General features: G+C 42.0%; 1 protein-coding gene across 2 annotated transcripts in view; it reads right to left on the bottom strand.

The window, feature by feature from the left end:
* Positions 1–927: 927 nt before the first annotated feature.
* SAMD4B (sterile alpha motif domain containing 4B) overlaps positions 928–17,960 on the bottom strand; it is an 87,170-nt gene continuing 70,137 nt past the window's right edge. Inside the window, exons 9-13 of one of the 2 annotated variants that reach the window (XM_089679803.1) lie at positions 17,733–17,833; positions 12,176–12,374; positions 11,970–12,093; positions 6,996–7,079; positions 928–4,476 (exon numbers count right to left, since the gene is read on the bottom strand). In XM_089679803.1, coding sequence (XP_089535929.1) covers positions 4,448–4,476; positions 6,996–7,079; positions 11,970–12,093; positions 12,176–12,374; positions 17,733–17,833 — 537 coding nt within the window. In that variant the 3' untranslated portion in view covers positions 928–4,447. Of the gene's footprint in view, positions 4,477–6,995; positions 7,080–11,969; positions 12,094–12,175; positions 12,375–17,708; positions 17,834–17,960 lie in introns of both variants that reach the window. The other variant, XM_089679802.1, reaches the window with a different exon arrangement.

Here is a 17,960-nt window from a genome sequence, read left to right on the forward strand (position 1 = left end):
AACCACAGCCCAGATCAGCAGGGGATGCGCACCCCAAACAGATTTTGTCAACAGGTTGCAGCCAATGGATTATGGCTGAGACCTACTGATCAGCTGTGTCTAATCACAGCAGAGTCTTGTGTTTACAAACACATAGGACTCTGCATACAGAGCATCGATCTGGCTGTAGCCAGATTTTTTAGTAAAAGCAGCACATATTACATTTGTTAGGCACAAACGTAACCCCTTTCCAGCCCATCTCATTAGTACTGTGTACAGTATTATTTCATCTGATCAATATATTGACCCTGCGAGGGTCTGTTAGCGCCAGATTTCCTGCTGCACCATCATAGCCCCACTATAAATCACTGATCACCGCCATTACCAGTACAGTGCCATAGCTGCCTAAATGCCAGTATTATATACCATAGTTTGCAGACGCTATAACTTTCACACAAACCAATTAATGTGCACTTATTGGGATTTTTTAAACCCAAAGATAAGCAGCAGAATACATTTTGGCCTAAATTTGATTTAAAGAAATTTGATTTTTTTTCCCCCCGTTTGTATAATAAAAACCCCAGTGGTGATCAAATACCACCAAAAGAAATCTCTATTTGTGTGAAAAAATGATGTTAATTTAATTTGGGTACAGTGCTGCATGACATAATTGCCAGTTAAAGTAGAACAGTGCAGAATAGCAAAAAAAATGCCCTGGTCATGAAGGGGGTAAAACCTTAAAAAGGTCAAGTGGTTAAAGAGGTGAGGCTCCAGCAGTGATGTAGAGAATAGTCCTATTAGAAAAAAAAAAAAAAAAAAAAATTCTTTAAGGCAGCATTATAGCCCGTAGGTCAAAGCCTTCTAGTGCTCCTCACAAAAAAGAAATAGAAGTACATTGACCATGGTTAAATCAGAATAACAGACAGACAAGAAAGAACAAATACACTCTTATTTTTATATTTTCTTTTAATAATTTTGTACTCATGGTTACCAGCCATAGTCATAACAAAAGTTATTCATAATAAAATGTATCTAAAATAACAATTTTGTTTTCTATCAGAAAAGGAGCTGTCTTTCAATGTTAGAAATAAATAGTTAGCGCTATTCTGAAAATACTTTGGAGAAGGTGGCCACAAGGCGGTCTTGGCAGGCTTTGCCCAGCTCCTGACCTCTACGCGCTGCGTGTGGGTACAGGGGCAGTTCCAAGTCCACCGTTGACAGAGGAGGCAGGTGACGGCCAAACAGACAGCAAATAACGAGGAATACATACATGGGGTGTAAAGCACAGTAGATAAAAGGAGGTCATCTAGTTAATAAAGAGTTGACCAACCATAAACTCTATTCATTTCATGTTAGTGTAGATAAAATGGAAAAACAGCTCATTATTGAGTCAATGTTCTACCATACTTAAAGGGGATAAGAAAAATGAAAACCATTAAATGGCACCCTTCCATGTGGGTCCTTTACTATCTACAACCACTGTCCTTTTTGCAGTGGTCAATGAACTTGCATTCAACAATTTAAATTAAAAAAAAAACAGAAAAATAACAAAAATTGAACTCTGTAGTTGATGCTACTAACTTACAAAACAGGCTCCACTAAGTTGTCAAAGCGCAGCCTGCAGACCATTTCTAACATTCACTGAACACTCCTCAGAATGTCTGGTTCTAAAAGTTTTACTTAGCCAAACTGCAAAATCCATAGGAGTACCTAGTGAAGATCACCTCACTGAGTGCTCAGAGAACACTCCAAGGAGCAACAGAAAGGCTAATTTCAGGTCCTCTACCCATCTGTCTAGGACAGACATTACATCACAGTTAGCACGGGTCAGGTCACAAAACACAAGTGCTGGGTGTACTGTGCTTGTGTGTACTTGGCATTAAAGATGACCTGTAGGAATAGTAATATGGGGGGCTGTCCATATGTTTATTTAAAGTGCAAGCTCAGGGACTGTCATTGTAAACCATGCTTCAGAACTGAAAGTCATAGATCTGGAAAAGTATGTAAGTTGACAGCAGAAAACTTCACTGGCTGCATGCTTCTTATGGGCCTGTGACATACTAAGGGTAAGCATACATATTACAATCAGAGCATACAGTATCCTTCAAATTTACCAATTGTATGTAATGAGGACAGACAAGCAATCTATATCCCATTGTGCAGGGCCTTGTATTATAGCTGTTGACAGATCTAATTGAGAGTGCACATGGGAGGTTGTAAAGGCCTATGCTGATGGAATCAGTTTGAGATACTTCTGAGACCATTCAGAATTCACTGACAGGTGCATGTAACCTTCAGTTGATCTCCTTCTGACCTGCATTGTGATTTGCTTCAAGCAGATTTTGCATTCCTATATAGATTTGTAAAAGAATGCATCTGAAGCAAACAAAAGCCCATCCGCAAAGGCCTTAATATTTTAATGTGTACATTTACCCTAAGGAACAAAGCTAGAAAGGATGACAGCCACAGAATAGTTTAACAAAAAAAAAAAGTTTGAAATAGCAGTTTTTATATATCCATGCTGCAAGGTATTTTTGAATTCTCAAAGCTTGGGTTAAACTTGGAAGCAGAGAGAAGAACCTGTCGAGCTATTATTCAGAGAAGCCTTTGATGGTAGCTGGCACTAGAACTGCCAGCTTGCATACTAGCTCTGAAGCAGTTTGCCACAGAAGTGATGCTGTATCACTTTGCATCGTGCATCCATAATCTCAACCTTTCCTTCGCAAAACTTGTTCACACAGGCCTTTTCAATGCACACATCTTATTTTGTATTTGGCTTGGTGAGCATGCAGACTAGGAAAGGAGTCTGGCAAAAACCATGGGTTGTGCTACTTAATGCAGGCATCAATTTTGCATCAGTGACAAAAACAAGTCAATGGTCCTATTGACAGGTGCTCTGCACTGAAACCAAGTGCCTTTCCACACTACAGCCATCTGTGAAGTCCAGTCAGCTCTGTTCAGTAATAATAATACAAAGTAACATGGATATCACTCCAATAATGCCCAATAAATGTGACAGGAAGAGATGCAGAACGTCGGTCATCTGCAGAGACTCATCTGCACAAGCTTATTGAAAATCAGGAGGCTGCAAGTCCACATCTCACTAGTGGCTACCACACACATAATATCCATCCTCCCAACAAACCAGAGATGTACCCATCCTCAAGGAAAGCATATAGGCCAGGATTGCGTGAGAGACATCATGCTGCGTAAAGATCCCATGTTTCTATGTGTGCCAAATGCTCTCCAACCACCGGGGCCAAAGAAGCGCTTGGCCAACAAAGAATGCTGGCCTGTGAAATATTTGATTCTTGCTGCATCCTGAACTTGGCAAGGACTGATCCTGTGCCTCAGTTTATCTAACTGGCTTCCCCAAAGCAACACCAATTGCTAGGTACAGAAAGTAGAGGAAACAAAAAACAAAACAAAAACACAACACCAGCTGCACTGTGCATGTTGTCTACAAATCCTGGCATTTGAGCTCTGGCATTGTGCAAGCAAAAGCCAGACAGAAGAGTATGTCCCATGTTGGGAGGTAGACAGGCAAAATCACATGAAAAAGATTCCCTTTCCTTTCTGCCAGAACAGGTGGATCACAAAATCTCCAACTCAGGTATAATTGGCACAAAGAAGAAAGCCAAGAATATAGGATGCTACCTCCTAGCCAGGACAACCTGAGGAGAAGGTGGAGGCGGGATTCTTTCAGCTTTCTTTGTTATTCATGCACCCAACATAAGCTAAGTCTCCCAAGTGAAAAAAAAAAAAAACAAGACAGTACTCCTGCCTTCTGGGTACCTTCATAAATAATGTGTATTTCCCCAAGTAGCACTTTATAGACTAAATTTTATCAATTTCTATGCTGTGCCGTCCCTCCTCTGTTCATCGGTGGGCCAGTAACTGCACAGGGCAGTGTCCTGTCTGACAGATGCCAGTCCTTGTAGTGGGAACAACTGCTGTTCCTTAGCTTAGTGTGTTTGCCCGACAGAGGCTCCTTCCTTCTCTGGAGCACCTGGCTCCTCAATGAAACAGCACACCTTGCCTGTCCAGCTTTTCCACGTCCTGGAGGAGCTTGCTCCTTCCTGCTCACCTCCACCAGGGCTCTGTGCCTCTGTAACCCTTCCAAGTGCATGGTGGGTGAAGCTGTGTGCACCAGCAGAGACTCTTCACTAAGCTCCCCCAGTGTTACATGTCTTGGTATTCGGGCAGACAAAAAGAGAAAAAATAAAATAAAAAAAAAAGCTCCTTCCTCAACATGAACTCTTAGCAGTGCTGTGTGTATCTGGATATTAAACCAAAGTTAAAAAGTTATGATAGCTGAAACGAGTATTAGAACGCAGTGGGTGGATGATGTAGTGACGGCCTCAGGGGGTACTGGCGGGGAAAAAGGCGTTGTCGCTTCCCTGGCCAAGGTCATGGGAAGGGATAGAAAATGGCGCCCCTTGGGGAGAAGTGTTTGCCAAGCACACGGTCAAATGGTCGATGTTTTGTCTGTCCCCTCTGTAAGAAAAATAAATAAATTATTGAAACAAAACCACATAAGGGTCTTCTTTAGATAGCAAGTGAAAAAACAGTTCCACATTGTGAATTTTGTCCAATTTCAACTTAAAATTGAAACAGATGTGTGAAGCATTGCCCATACTATCCTGAGCCAATCACCCCTGTTGAGCAACAGAAGGCAACACCACTTTTCCAGAGGAAGCAGTTCTGTAGACTGTGCCACTTCCCTGCCTCAAGCCTGCTCTGTGGACTGAAAGGAACATCTACTCACTATAATTTTGTCCCTTCTGAGCATTCCACTTTCCCCTATCACCAATTTACAAAGCAGGAATTCCCACTGAAAGTCATATTTCAGCTCACGTTTCATACCAAACACAAAATGCTCTGCCAGTAGTCATGTCTCTGGTTTACCACACACTGTCACCTTTATTTGTAATATGCATAGGCATTATTGTATAGTGTATTAAGAAAGTATTCAGCCCCCTCCTCTTTTTTCAATTTTAGTTTGTTGCAGCCTTGTTCATTTTTTTCTCAATAATCTACACTTAGTACCCCATAATGAGAAAGTGAAACAGGATTTTAGAAAGGCCCGTGAATTTATTAAAAAGAAAACATTTAAATATCACATTGGCATAAGTATTAAAACCATTTTCTAAGCACTTTGTTGAAGCACCTTTGGCAACAATTACAGCCTTGAGTCTTTCTGGGTATGACGCGACATGCTTTGCACACCTGGATTGAAGGATTTTCCACTAATCTTCTTTAAAATCCTCTCAAGCTCAATCAAGGGGACCATCGATGGACAGTCATTTTCAGGTCTCTCCAGAGATGTTCAATAGGGTTCAAGTCAGAGCTCTGGCTGACCCATTCAAGGACATTCAGATTTGTCCCTAAACCAATCCTGTGTAGTATTGGCTGTGTGCTTAGGATCGTTGTCATGTTTGAAAGTGAACCTTCGGCCCAGTCTCAGGTCTGGAGCGCTGTAGAACAGTTTTTGATTGAGAGCATCTCTGTACTTTGCTCCATTCAACTTTCCCTCAACCCTGACCAGTCTCTCATCACTGCTGCTGAAAAACACCTCCACAGCATGATTCTGCCATCACCATGCTTCACTGTTGGGATGGTATTATGCATGTGATGAGCGGTGCCTGGTTTCCTCCAGATATAACATTTAGAATTGAGGCCAAACAGTTCAATCTTGGTTTCATCACACCAAAGAATCTTGTTCCTCAGCCAGTCAGAGTCCTTCAGGTGTTTTTTTGCAAAGTCCAAGTGGGTTTTCATGTGTTTTGCACAGGAGAGGAGAGGCTTCCGTCTTAGCCACTCTGCCATAAAGCCCCGATCGGTGGTGAGCTTCCGTGATGGTTGTCCTTCTGGAACTTTGTCCCATCCTCCACACAGGACCACTAGAGCTCAGTCAAAGTGACCATCTGGTTCTTGGTCACCTCTCTTACTAAGGTCCTTCGTCCCCGAATGATCAGTATGGTTGTGCCAAACTTCTTCCATTTGAGAATTATGGAGGAGACTGTGCTCTTGGGAACCTTCAGTGCAGCAGACAGTTTTTGTAGCCTTTCCCAGATCTGTGCCTTGTAATAATCCTGTGTCTGAGTTCCGCAGGCAGTTTCCTTGATATCATGGCTTTTGCTCTGATAAAGTAGGCATTGTCAGCTGTGAGGCCTTTTATAGAAGGGTGAGTGCCTTTCCAAATTATGTCCAATCAATTTAATTTACTATAGGTGGACTCCAATCAAGGTGCAGAAACATCTCAGCAACGATCAAGAGAAATGGGAGGCACCTGAGCTAAATTTAAAGTGTTGCTGCAAAGGGTCTGATTACTTATGTCAATGTAATATATCAGTTTTTCCTTTTTCATACACCTACAAACATTTCTAATATTCTTTCACTTTGTCATTATGGGATACTGAGTGTAGATTAATGAGCAAAAATAAATTTAAACAACTGTAGTATCAGGCTCCAACATAACAAAATTGAAAAAAGTGAAGAGGGTCTGAATATTTTATGAATGCACTGTATGTGCAACTCTTAATTGAAAACATCAACGCCCCCCTCCCTCTGACAGATAGCATGGGGAGAAGTCTCCCTGTACTAATCTGTCAGATTTGAAAACAGCGTGACCATGTGGGGCTTCGCCCACACAGCCACGTCACTCCATCACAGACTTCCGTGAGAGAAAAAATGAACTGTAAGTCCCGACAGCCTTAGTGGCTGTCGGCTTGTAGTTTTCACCAGTGCCGTGGCAGTTCATTGAAGCTACCTGTCCATATATCTGCTTGCTTGTATATCCCGAAAAGGCAAACAGATATTCTGACAGGTCTACAGATGTGCATGGCATCAGCGATCTACTGATTGCTGTTACAATGCTTTCCAGGCTCCTTTTGACAAAAATATTAAATGTTTTTTTTTTTTAGCTGCAAAAAAATGTGCGTTTATTATTTTTGTCCAAAAGGTGAACTTATCCTTAAACTCTGAATATCACTGATCAAGTGTTTGTGTCTCACCCTCCAATGCATGCTCTGTCATACTCAGGCACAAGGACTCCAGCCGGGGATTAATCTCCAAGTCAGCTCCAGGAACCTGGCAGTCTGTGGTAGGAAAAAAAACAAAAACATTTGCACATGGTCAGTGAAACCACAATAACAAGCTTGGTTTATCGAAAGGCACTGCTGGGTAAATAATCACACCTAGTTGATACATCGACTAATGCAGGCCATAGATGGGTCGAAAATTGGCCGATTTTTTGGCCGAGGAAAAAAAAAAAAAAAAAAAAATCGGCCGATTTTCGCACCGTTAATGGATTACTTGGTTGGCTGTTTTTCTGGATTTTGTCAAATTTTTTTGATCGGTGAAGTTGGAAAAAAAATCGTCCGATTTTCGCGGCAATGATGGGCAAATCGGCTGATCTTTTTACAGATAAAAAATCTGCACATGAGCCGTGACCTGGAAGAAGAAGAGAAAGAGGAACAGAAAGACGAAGACGAGGCAGAGGACGAAGACGAGGCAGAGGACGAAGACGAGGCAGAGGACGAAGACGAGGCAGAGGACGAAGACGAGGCAGAGGACGAAGACGAGGCAGAGGACGAAGACGAGGCAGAGGACGAAGACGAGGCAGAGGACGAAGACGAGGCAGAGGACGAAGACGAGGACGAAGACTAGGAAGAAGAAGAGGAGGAAGAAGAAGAGGAAGAGGAAGAGGAGGAAGAGGAGGAAGAGGAGGAAGAGGAGGAAGAGGAGGAAGAAGAGGAAGAAGAGGAAGAAGAGGAAGAAGAGGAAGAAGAGGAAGAAGAAGAAGAAGAAGAAAAAGAAGAAAAAGAGGAGAAAGAAGAAGAGGAGAAAGAAGAAGAGGAGAAAGAAGAAGAATTCCAGTCCGCTATTATATTTGACATGAAAAAGTATTGCTGTTGCAACAATGTATCTATTTGTATCCGAAAAAACCCATCTGTATCCGAAATGGATACAAATAGATACAATGTTGCAACCGCAATACTTTTTAATGTCAAATATAATAGCGGGGCTCTCTGCAGGGACAGAAGTAATTAAATGCCGGCCGTAGACAGGAAGAAAATCGGCCGATTTTTTTACTGTTGGTGGTAATGTCGGCCTATTGAACGTCCGATTTATAGTTTTTTTGTTTAAAAATTGGTCGTTTTTTTCCCTATGGCCTGCATAAAGGATGGGAGATACTTTACAGGTGGTAATTATTTCTTACTCCTTTCAATTATGTGATTGCTACCAGTTACAAGAGGAGGTAAACTATTTAAAATGAGTCATTCACATGGTAAACACTATCATTCCTCTGAAAAGTGACCCACGGTTGGTCAGAGGGTGATAAAACAGTAGCTATCAGGCACTGAAATGGTGGCCTGACTCGCAGTTGCAGAGCAGTCCTATTCACTTGAATGGTTTGTTTCTGCCAGTTGTACTGCCTGCCAATTGTAACATGGGGTATAATTTTTGCCACACCTGCAATGCTCTATTTTGTGGAATGTGTAAGACCCACAAGCAGCTGCATGTTCTCTTTTAGTTGGTCAGACAGCCTATTTTTAAACCCCCTGTGTGAACGAAGCCTATTTAAGGAGACAGCAGTGGCTTGAATAAAAACGGTCTTGGGTGTGTGTGGGAAAAGAAAGATATACTTAAAGCCAAATATTAGCTAGAAAATCAAATTAAAGCAGAACGAAACCCATCAATTTAACAGTTTCAAGAAACAGTTAGGCCCGTTCACACTTGAGCAATTTTGAACTTCAGGCTACAAGCTACAAAACACTCAACAAGCAAAGACCTATTGCTTTCTATAGCCCTTATTCACATCTGAGCGTCCTGCACATTTTTTGCACATTTTCTGTCCAAACAGGAGCTCTCCATCCCTTTTTCAGCAGAACCCACACCTTTTAGTGGAAAAACTCCTGTCAAAAGCTGCAAAAAATGTGCAATTCTGCAGCAAAAAAAAAAAAAAGCTCACAAAATGCTTGAAAAAAAACTTGAAAAAACGTGATGCTTAGGTGTGAATGTGGCTGGTATCATAACTGATCACATGTGCAGCACCATGGCAGTTGCAGATCAAAAAGAGGCTAAAATGGCAACATGCTTGGCTGAAAAGAATGGGAGGGTTTAGTTCCGCTTTAAAAAAAATTATTTGCCAAGCATGTGTTAAAATAAAAAAAAAGTAGCTTGCACTGCAATATTTGTCTCCAGTGTTAGTGCTGTACCCCCTAAGCAGACTGCTCCGAGGTCCAGCACTGCTGTTTTGGACAATTTAATCCACTTTCTGTAAATCTGAACTTTCATGGGCACAACCTCAATATAGAAGGAATCAACGGGTCCTCCTCATTAAGGCTCCATGTACACTAGCTGTTATCAACATTTTTTTCCTGCGCCTAGAAGCTAAATAGTGTTACTCTATATGTCCATGCACACTAATTTAGGCTAGTAGCGTTTTTCAAACTTCAGCATTTAGGAGCAGGGAAAAAAAAAAGGTTTTTTATAGAGTTTTTTGGAGCTGAATGCTCCTAAACACTGCTAAAACTCTAACAGCTTTTTTTCTAGCTATTTTTTTTCTTCCTACAAGTACTGTAAAAATGCTAATAAAATGCTAACGCTTCTAAACACTACTACAAGTCGGCACAAAAAAAAAAAATAAACTTTATCCTTAGCATTTTTCATCCAACTTTTTTTCTAGCTAGTGTGCATGGAGCCTAATGCTTACAATTTAAATCAGTTAAAAAAAACAAAACAAAAAAAAATTTGGGAGGGATAAATTTTTTCTGAAAAAGCAAACACTGCTTTTCAATGCTTATCACATGTCTGAAGGCCTAGGCACTTGGTCAGGAAATCTCTTTTGAAGGGAAGGGTCACAGGACTTTAAATTAATAGATTTCCCATACTAGCCAAAAGCACATGACCAACACTTAGGCCTTTCTTACCTTATAGCATTGAAGGGGACAAGCATAATTAAAGTCCCTTTAAGATTTAGCTGTGGTTTTTCAAAATATCAGGTCAGACACAACAGTAGAAGTACATACTGCAACACAATGCAGTTTACCAAAACCAAGCATATGCTTGAGAAAGTGTAGACTGACAGGAAAAAAAAGAAATGCAATGTTTAGGTTTCCTGGTGTATAATGTCATGGAATTGTACATAGCTGAAGTGATACTAAAGGCTTAAGTTTTTTTCTTTTTAATATAACATGTCATACGTACCTGCTCTATGCAAGGGTTTTGCAGAGAGTAGTGCAGATCCTTCTCTTCTGAAGTCCCCCACTGGTGCTCTGGCCTCATTCCCCATAATGAGTGTTCCTGAGAGCAAACAGCTTGCTCTAGGGGCACTTATGCGTAGGACATAGGACACACAGAACAGGGCTCGGCCTCACCCCTGGATCCTCCTCACTGGATGTGATTGAAAGCAGCGGGAACCAATGGATCCCGCTGCCATTTCTGAGCCAATGAGACAGCAGGCACTCTTGTGCACATCGCTGCATCGGGAAAATATTGGGGGGGGGGGGGGGGGGGAGGAGCTGCACACTGAAAAGTTTTTTTACCTTCATGGAGTGCATGACGGTAAAAAAAAAACACCTTCATGCTTTACAACTACTTAATCGTATCAAAAACACAGTATACTCATGTTAACTGCCATACCATTCTTGGAAGGTAAAAAAAAAAAAAATAGGTAAAACACGGTTACATATTTTTACATGAATAAGCAGGTGTTGAAGTTCACATTGATCCCAGACCGATGTGTGCTAAAAATGATCACCTTATGAGCTACATAAATATGCAGTCCAGGGAAAAGAAAAATTGAACTCACAACAAGAGAAAAGATCCCCCTAACTACAGATAGGGATAAATATATAAAAGAATAGAGAGATGGTTTAAATAAGAGTGATGGGTCTAAGCCAAAGGTCTGTGTGTGTAGGAGTTGAGAGGTCTGTAGACCTGAGTTTAGTTGTTCGTACTTGTCGGTGAACGTAAACTCCAGTCAATAGAACCAAATGTTTCTAAATTTGGCATTTAGGCCTTTAATTGAGCTGTTCATGTCTACCATCAGTCTGATATCGTTAACACGGTATAAAAACTGTGCTACTGTCGGTAGAGTGCAAGACTTCCAGAGCGGAGGGATGCAGGAACGTACTGATTTTTTGAAGATTTGCAAAGGCACCTGCTTGCGGTGTAAGTGAAAATATGTGGGGTTTTTGGATACTGTAACATTTGTACAGTTGTGTGTACCAGAGTCCAGAAGGTCTGTAGTATTGGGCAAGACCAGAAGATATGGAGCATGTCTTGCGTTTCTGTGCCACAAGGGCAAATAGAATGTAGAAGGGAGGGAATGCAATACCAATGTGTCACTTATTTATACATGGATTCCCGATTAAATCTAGAAATTAAAGTGGGGGCTGCAAGGTTCCTGATAAAAGCAATGTACATGAATAGGTGCATGCCTGTTGCATCATGCCCTCAGTCTGACATTCTCTCTTAAAATTGTGTCATATGTCTTTGGAAAAGTTGAGCATTCAGTAATGATTTGAGACTTCGCTTCATTTTGAAGGGACCCTGTTAGAAAAATCAATTCCAGTAACAGTGGTAGCCACAAAAGGAGAGCATAAAAACTCACCTTCCCATGCTGATCTGATTAAGAATTGCTGGCTGAAGTCTGTGCAGAAACAGATACTCCCAGGAGTGACAATCTCCTGTGTCCCCCTGCAGTGCTTTATGGTTCTCCCCACTGACTTCATCATCACTGTTGAGTCAGTGAGTGCTGTGATCGACGTGATCGACAGCAGGAGATAAACACTCCAGGAAGTGTCAGCTTCTGATCAAACCTCTTCAAAGGACAATTTTCACGACAGTCTCGCATGTTTTTGGTGGTTTGCTTTATGTGGAGACATTAGATACAGCTGGAAGATACTGATGCCACTGGGCAGGCTGATAACGGGTGCCTGCAGAAACCCAGCTGAGACGATAATAAAAAAAAACCTTACCAGGAGGAAACTTGAGAATGCTCTGCGGCGAAGTATGTACGGGCAGTGAATGGGTACGCTGCACTGAGCTGTGACTTTGACATGGCATACTGTTACTACCTCCTGGATTGGCAAACCAGAGATTCTGTAGGAAAACAAATGCAGACATTTACAAATCAGCAGTTCATTTACAAATAGCAGATTATAAAGGAAAAAAAATCACTAACCTGCCGTCCCTGGCTCCCAGTGCTAGGGCTGGTAAGTGCATGACGAGGAGAGACACCCCCAATTGATCCAGGACTCATTACGCCAATCCTAGAAGGCGGCACAGCCCTAGGAGGCATCTGAAATGGGCGCTGACCCCTTCGTGTTACGGAGGCACCCACAGATCCAGCTATGGGGAGAGAGTTTGATGCAAATGCCCAGCTGCAGAGAAAGACAGCCAACTTTAGCACATAGTATACCTAAACCCAGGGTGAGAGAAGTAGCCAACACAACATTAGTGGTACTGATAACAATTCTGCCTCTGGGCTTTGATTGAATGCATCATCTTGATCCTCATGTATAAGAGGCCACCAACAAATACAAGACAAAAGAACATTTTTTACTAACCAGTAAAATCGGATTCCTGAAGTTCAGTTCAATACACAGGCTCTTTAATCTTTATAACTGGGTTTTATTCTGCTACTTTCACACAACTGGACGCAAAAATGGAAGGCTGCAGGGACATCCTGCTATATAATCCCTCCCACTCCCTGCTATTCTCATCTTTGTAGCAAGCAATAATGAGATCATAATAATAACAGAGGGTAGGGGCTTGTTTTCCCAAACTACACTCCTGGAAAAAGATTCACCAGAAGTCAAAAACCTTTTTTTCTTAGTCATACTTTTGAGCTGTGCCCTAAGCAAAGGCCTTAACTGAGAAATTAAAGGACAAAGATCTCTGAAGAAGAATGACCAAGGCTGCCATTTGTCCTCTGATGGCACTCAAAGTCAGATGCTGATCCAGACTAGACAGGAGAGATATGCCCCACAGAGTACTTTCTAGGATGAGTGTTCCTCGTCTCGCAACAAGCAAAACAAGTCTTCCAGGTCTTGACAGAAATCTACTTACAGGATTTCAAGTATAAACAAATCCAAAAGGCCCCTATCCCTCAGCACCATGGCTTCAACAGCCATGCTGTTAAAGTATAAGTTCACATTTCAGGAAGATATTCAGAAAATCCCCCTATACAATTCTAAAGCCAATGAATACAGACAATACCACAGCTGCTTCTGTTGGAAATAGCGACTGTCCTCCCCATTATATCTGCAGCTGTTGGAGGTCCACCTCAGAAAAAGAACTGACCTCCCATCCTGCTATCTGCAGGACGGGCAGAATTTTACAACAATGCAACCCCTTTCCCAGTGGCCTCTCCGGGCCCTGGAAACGGCATGCATGTGCAGTGTAACCTCCCACAGCTCCAGCTTAGTAGTAGCTGCTATACACTCTTCAAATGCTACAAATGCATAGTGTATGGTCTCCTTTTCTAGCTGTGCAGGTTACACACAAGTGGAGCTTGAACAGCCTGGAGCAGCCACTACTAAGCTGGGCTGGAGCCAGGAGAAGTCGCTAGGGGGCGCACGGTTATGAAATCCAGCATGGCCTACTGTATATTAGCGGCCTGCACTTTTTCAGGCAAGGGCCCCCATGTGTATCTTACAGCTGTATCTGTAATGGAAGGATCATTACAATTTCCAACAGGAGAAGCTATGGTATGTACTATTCATTGGGTTACAACGGCATAGTGGGTTTTTCTTTCTATGAACTGACACTTTAAATCCAGTGACCAAGAAGCAGGATGGAACACTGACCCTTTGGACAGAAGGCCTGGACAAGCCAGAAGGACCCAAAAAGCATCTGCCATCTCCCTAGTATGTCTGAGTGCCACGTCCTACGGAGTTATTGTGATGCAATGAGAATCATTGGATCTAACATCTGGGATGTGGACATTTGTCAGGGCTGAAACTTTCAAGTTCTGCTCAAGACAGGATCAAATCCTTTCCCTTTGGGTGATTTGATTTCTGGTGTCTCCTTTATGAATGATGTAGGCCATATTCGTGGCACTGTGCATTTGGATTCTTGATGGGTGTCCTTGCAATAAAGGAGTTGAGTGTTTAAGGGACAACCAAGTCACCCTGAGTTCTAGAATGCTGATGGGAAGGCAATCTTTCACTGAGTTTCCTGCATTAAGAGGGCATCCAAGACTGCTCCACAGGCCGACATCAGTTGTGGGACCCTTCAACGTCTATTAAGAAAAGGGCTTCTCCAGCACCATGTTGCAAATAAACCAGTCTAGGGAAAGTCTGGTCTTGGTGGTCAGTTGCATGAGGTGGTTCAAAGGCCAAGTCCATTTGTCTCACATTGCCAGGATGTTGCATTTCAACGGCATGAAAGCTAAGATACAGAGTTTTGAGCTAAGGTGATAAGATTCTGGACAGGGCAATGTCCAACACTCCAATCTATGAAATGGGTCCAGCAGTGACTTCCTTTGAGGATCCAACTGACGCTGTGCAGTGTGTGCCCTGTCTGCTGGCTAACAGGAATGACTGATCCTTTTAACAGGAGGCTGTCAGGATACCCCACAACATGAATCCTCTGAGGATGCAGCAGAGCCAAGAACGGGGTAGGCACATTGGTGAAAACCTGTGTTTTGTGTGGACGGGCCAAAGGGAAGAGCAACAAATTGGTATTACTGATTGCCCAAAAATAAATCACAGATAGTACTGATAAGTTAGAAAGATGGGACTGTGTAAGCGGTCTGGATGTCTATTAAGGGCAGAAAGTCACCCGGCAGCTACCACAATGAACCTTAAACCTGTAGGAACAAGGTGAGAATCTTCAAATCCAGAATGGGCCCAGTTGTTTACATACATAGTCTGGCTGAAAAAAAAAGACAAAAGTCAAGGGATCCCTTTGATAACGTGCTCGGGCACGAAACGCGTCATAGAGGAGCCTGCCATAGTGATGTCACTCCGCAGACGGCCGCATGGAAAGCCGGCGGCCATTTTAATATATCTGTTAACATGTGAGTGCTAAATCTTCATTTTTATACAATTGATTCTTCCGGATTAATAAAAAAATACTACACTATTAGTGCTTCATATGTCTCTGACTTGGTTTATACGAGCCTCAAAAGGTGGAAAAACTCCTGTTTCTTTATGAAATCTAATCCAGTGGTCTGACACTTACCTGGAGCTGTCCCTGTGAGCTGAGAGTGTCCTGTTAGTGATTGGAGTTGCCTTGTGTGCCTATGGTATACACACATGCGCATATATTTTTTGCGCTTCTGGTGAGTGCATTCACACTACTGGCCCACATGACAGAGATCACCAGCACGGATCACCCTGAAATTTGGACTTTTGTGTATTTTAAAAACGCACTTCAGTCACCTTATACCAGTTGCCTTTATTAGTCGCATGCGTCTTTCCATGACAGCTCAACATTTAAATTTGTACCACTTTTAGCACTCTACAGCGCCCACATTACTAATATTTTTTTATTATTTTTATCATTATTGATTATCATTTTAATATTGCCATTTTAGCGCTGCATTTATATTTATTTGATTACTTACAAAAATATGTTCCAGTCTTAGACTTGGCATTGGAGGACTGGGAGGGAAGAAAGGAACCCTTCCTAACCTCAGCAGTAAAAGAACTGGTTGATGAAGGAGCCTTTTTTTTTTCTCTGGGGGAGAGGAGTACACTTATACCATGTGGTCTCCTTGATGTATTTATCCAAGGAGGGACAGACTATTGCCATCAAAGGGTTCAAAACATTTCTTGCATTGGAACTTCGTGGGAGTGTATCTGCCAAGCCTTACTTGCAGTTGCTTAATATTGTAGGTCAAAGTTCTGACTATGGGCAGAGGCATCCAAATCGATGGAACTAGGGATTATGGGCCATGCGCTTGGATAATCATCTGTCAGACTGCCACAGAAGAAACTGCAGGTTGCATGGTAGTGATGGCAAAGGAAAAAAAGAGCTTTAAAGAAGAGCATTAGCAAAAAACTGACTCTAGTTGGGAGTGGGAATGGGTATATAGGGGGATGTCTTTGCAGAATTTTTTTTTTGCCAGTCACTTAAAGGTAGCTGCATATAACCTAGTCGTAATGATTAAAAAGCCTGCCCACCATACTGTGTGACTATGACATTGTATTTTCACAGCCTGGCATGTGTGATACAGGATGAGCTTGTACTTTCAAGATAACATGCCCCTGCCCACATACACCTATAAAGCATCCACTGAGGAGACCTAGATGTATAAATGCTGTAAGCATCTGCTTTCCAGAGCAACCACCATAGAAATATATTTACAAATCATATGAAAGTCCCTGCAAATGGTTAAAGTAATGTTTACAAGCAAATCAACAACCTCTGCAGTAGCACAAACAGCAGTTTGATCCACTGGAAACTAACTTTTGATCAAAATTCAGGGTACATCAAAGTAGAACTGGCAAGCCCAGACATCTTAAAACGGAACTTAACCTGAAAGGGGAACATTTTTTGCATCCTCATACCCCCCCTCCACTGCCAAATTTGGCACTTTTTGGGGGGAGCGGGTAAATGTATTTGACAAGTACTGGCTCACGGTCAGATGTGCCACGGCGATCTGAAATTAAAGGTTGCCCCCCCATAGACATGTGCCATAGACAGAACGGGATCAGGAATTTTAAAGTTGAAATTTCCCAAAGTGATCCCAATTTTCAAAAAACATTTTTCCTTTACTCCTCTTTCAGCAAAAATTTTAAAATTTCAGGTTACTTTTGTCTCACTGACAATGATAACCAGTTAAAACATAAAAAGGAGTTAACCTTCCCCGTGGAACACAGTCAGCATTAAAGGTTAAGTTCTCCTTAAAAAGTAATAAATTCACATATTTTTGCTGCTAAAAAAATTAGCATTTATTATTTTTTAAAAACAGGAACCTGCAAAGTATTGCACCCACAATCAGCAGATCACAGGTGCAATGTCAGGCTCCTGCACACACTGCCTACAGCTTTGTGGCCGTATCTCTGTATGGGCTGTCATATTCAGAACTGTAGGCAATGTGAATGAGCATGCTGTTCAGTACTCGGCAGTTTCTTTAGATTCCTGTGAGTGAATGACGCAGCTGTGCGGGCGGACTGTTTTCATAAAGTGACAGCGGAGGAAGGGGAGCACTGAACGGGGGGAAAAGGGGGAACTAGAACATGTTACACCCTAATTACAGGTTTTAGTATGTAATATGTTCTAAAAGGTGAACTTATCCTTTAAAAGCAGTAGTAAACCGCAGCTTGGAGGGAAAAAAAAAAAAAAACATTCCCTGCAAGGTAATGTCATAGTGTGCTAGTATGCATTGTCTTGGGCCACGGCACAGTGCTCTGCAGGAACAGCACGGGTATTCCTTTACTTCAGAGCACTTGTTTACATGTAGGTAAAGAGATACAAAAGTGGGTTTACTTCCACTTAAAAAAAAAACCAAATCCTCCATTTTTGGAAAGAATGGGAAAGAACATGTCAGGTTTTTAAATGACTAACAGCTTTGGATCTTTAATACTAGATATAAGGGGCACCCCCTCCCACCCTACTGTCCAATACCCACAATCCTCACTGAGGTCTGGCCTGTTGACAATACGTCTCACTACAACAATTTAGCTGCATCCAATCGGTCCCTTTTTTATTAAAGAAGCCCATTTCTTAGCCATGTCTTGCATGCCCCACCATACACAGCCCACCTGCACCCCTTCTGTTGCCTGTACCCCTGCATTTCCAGTAACGCCTTGCGAGGAAACGTTCGGAGCAGTTTCAAAACTTGCTGCTTCCAGGAGAGTATTCTTTTCTTCTGTGTCTCAGTAAATGCCTGCAGAAAGATGGAGAAATATATCATTAGCAAGCTTGTGCAGATGGTACACTTTTTACAACACCTACAGGGCTGCTACTATTTAGATAATTTAGTTTATATTTTATTAAAAGTCAGCTAGATGTTA

Source organism: Staurois parvus, unplaced genomic scaffold (genome assembly GCF_062004578.1).
Source record: "Staurois parvus isolate SC_StPar_1 unplaced genomic scaffold, SC_StPar_1.0 ptg000232l, whole genome shotgun sequence".
In the NCBI taxonomy this organism is placed as follows: Eukaryota; Metazoa; Chordata; class Amphibia; order Anura; family Ranidae; genus Staurois; species Staurois parvus.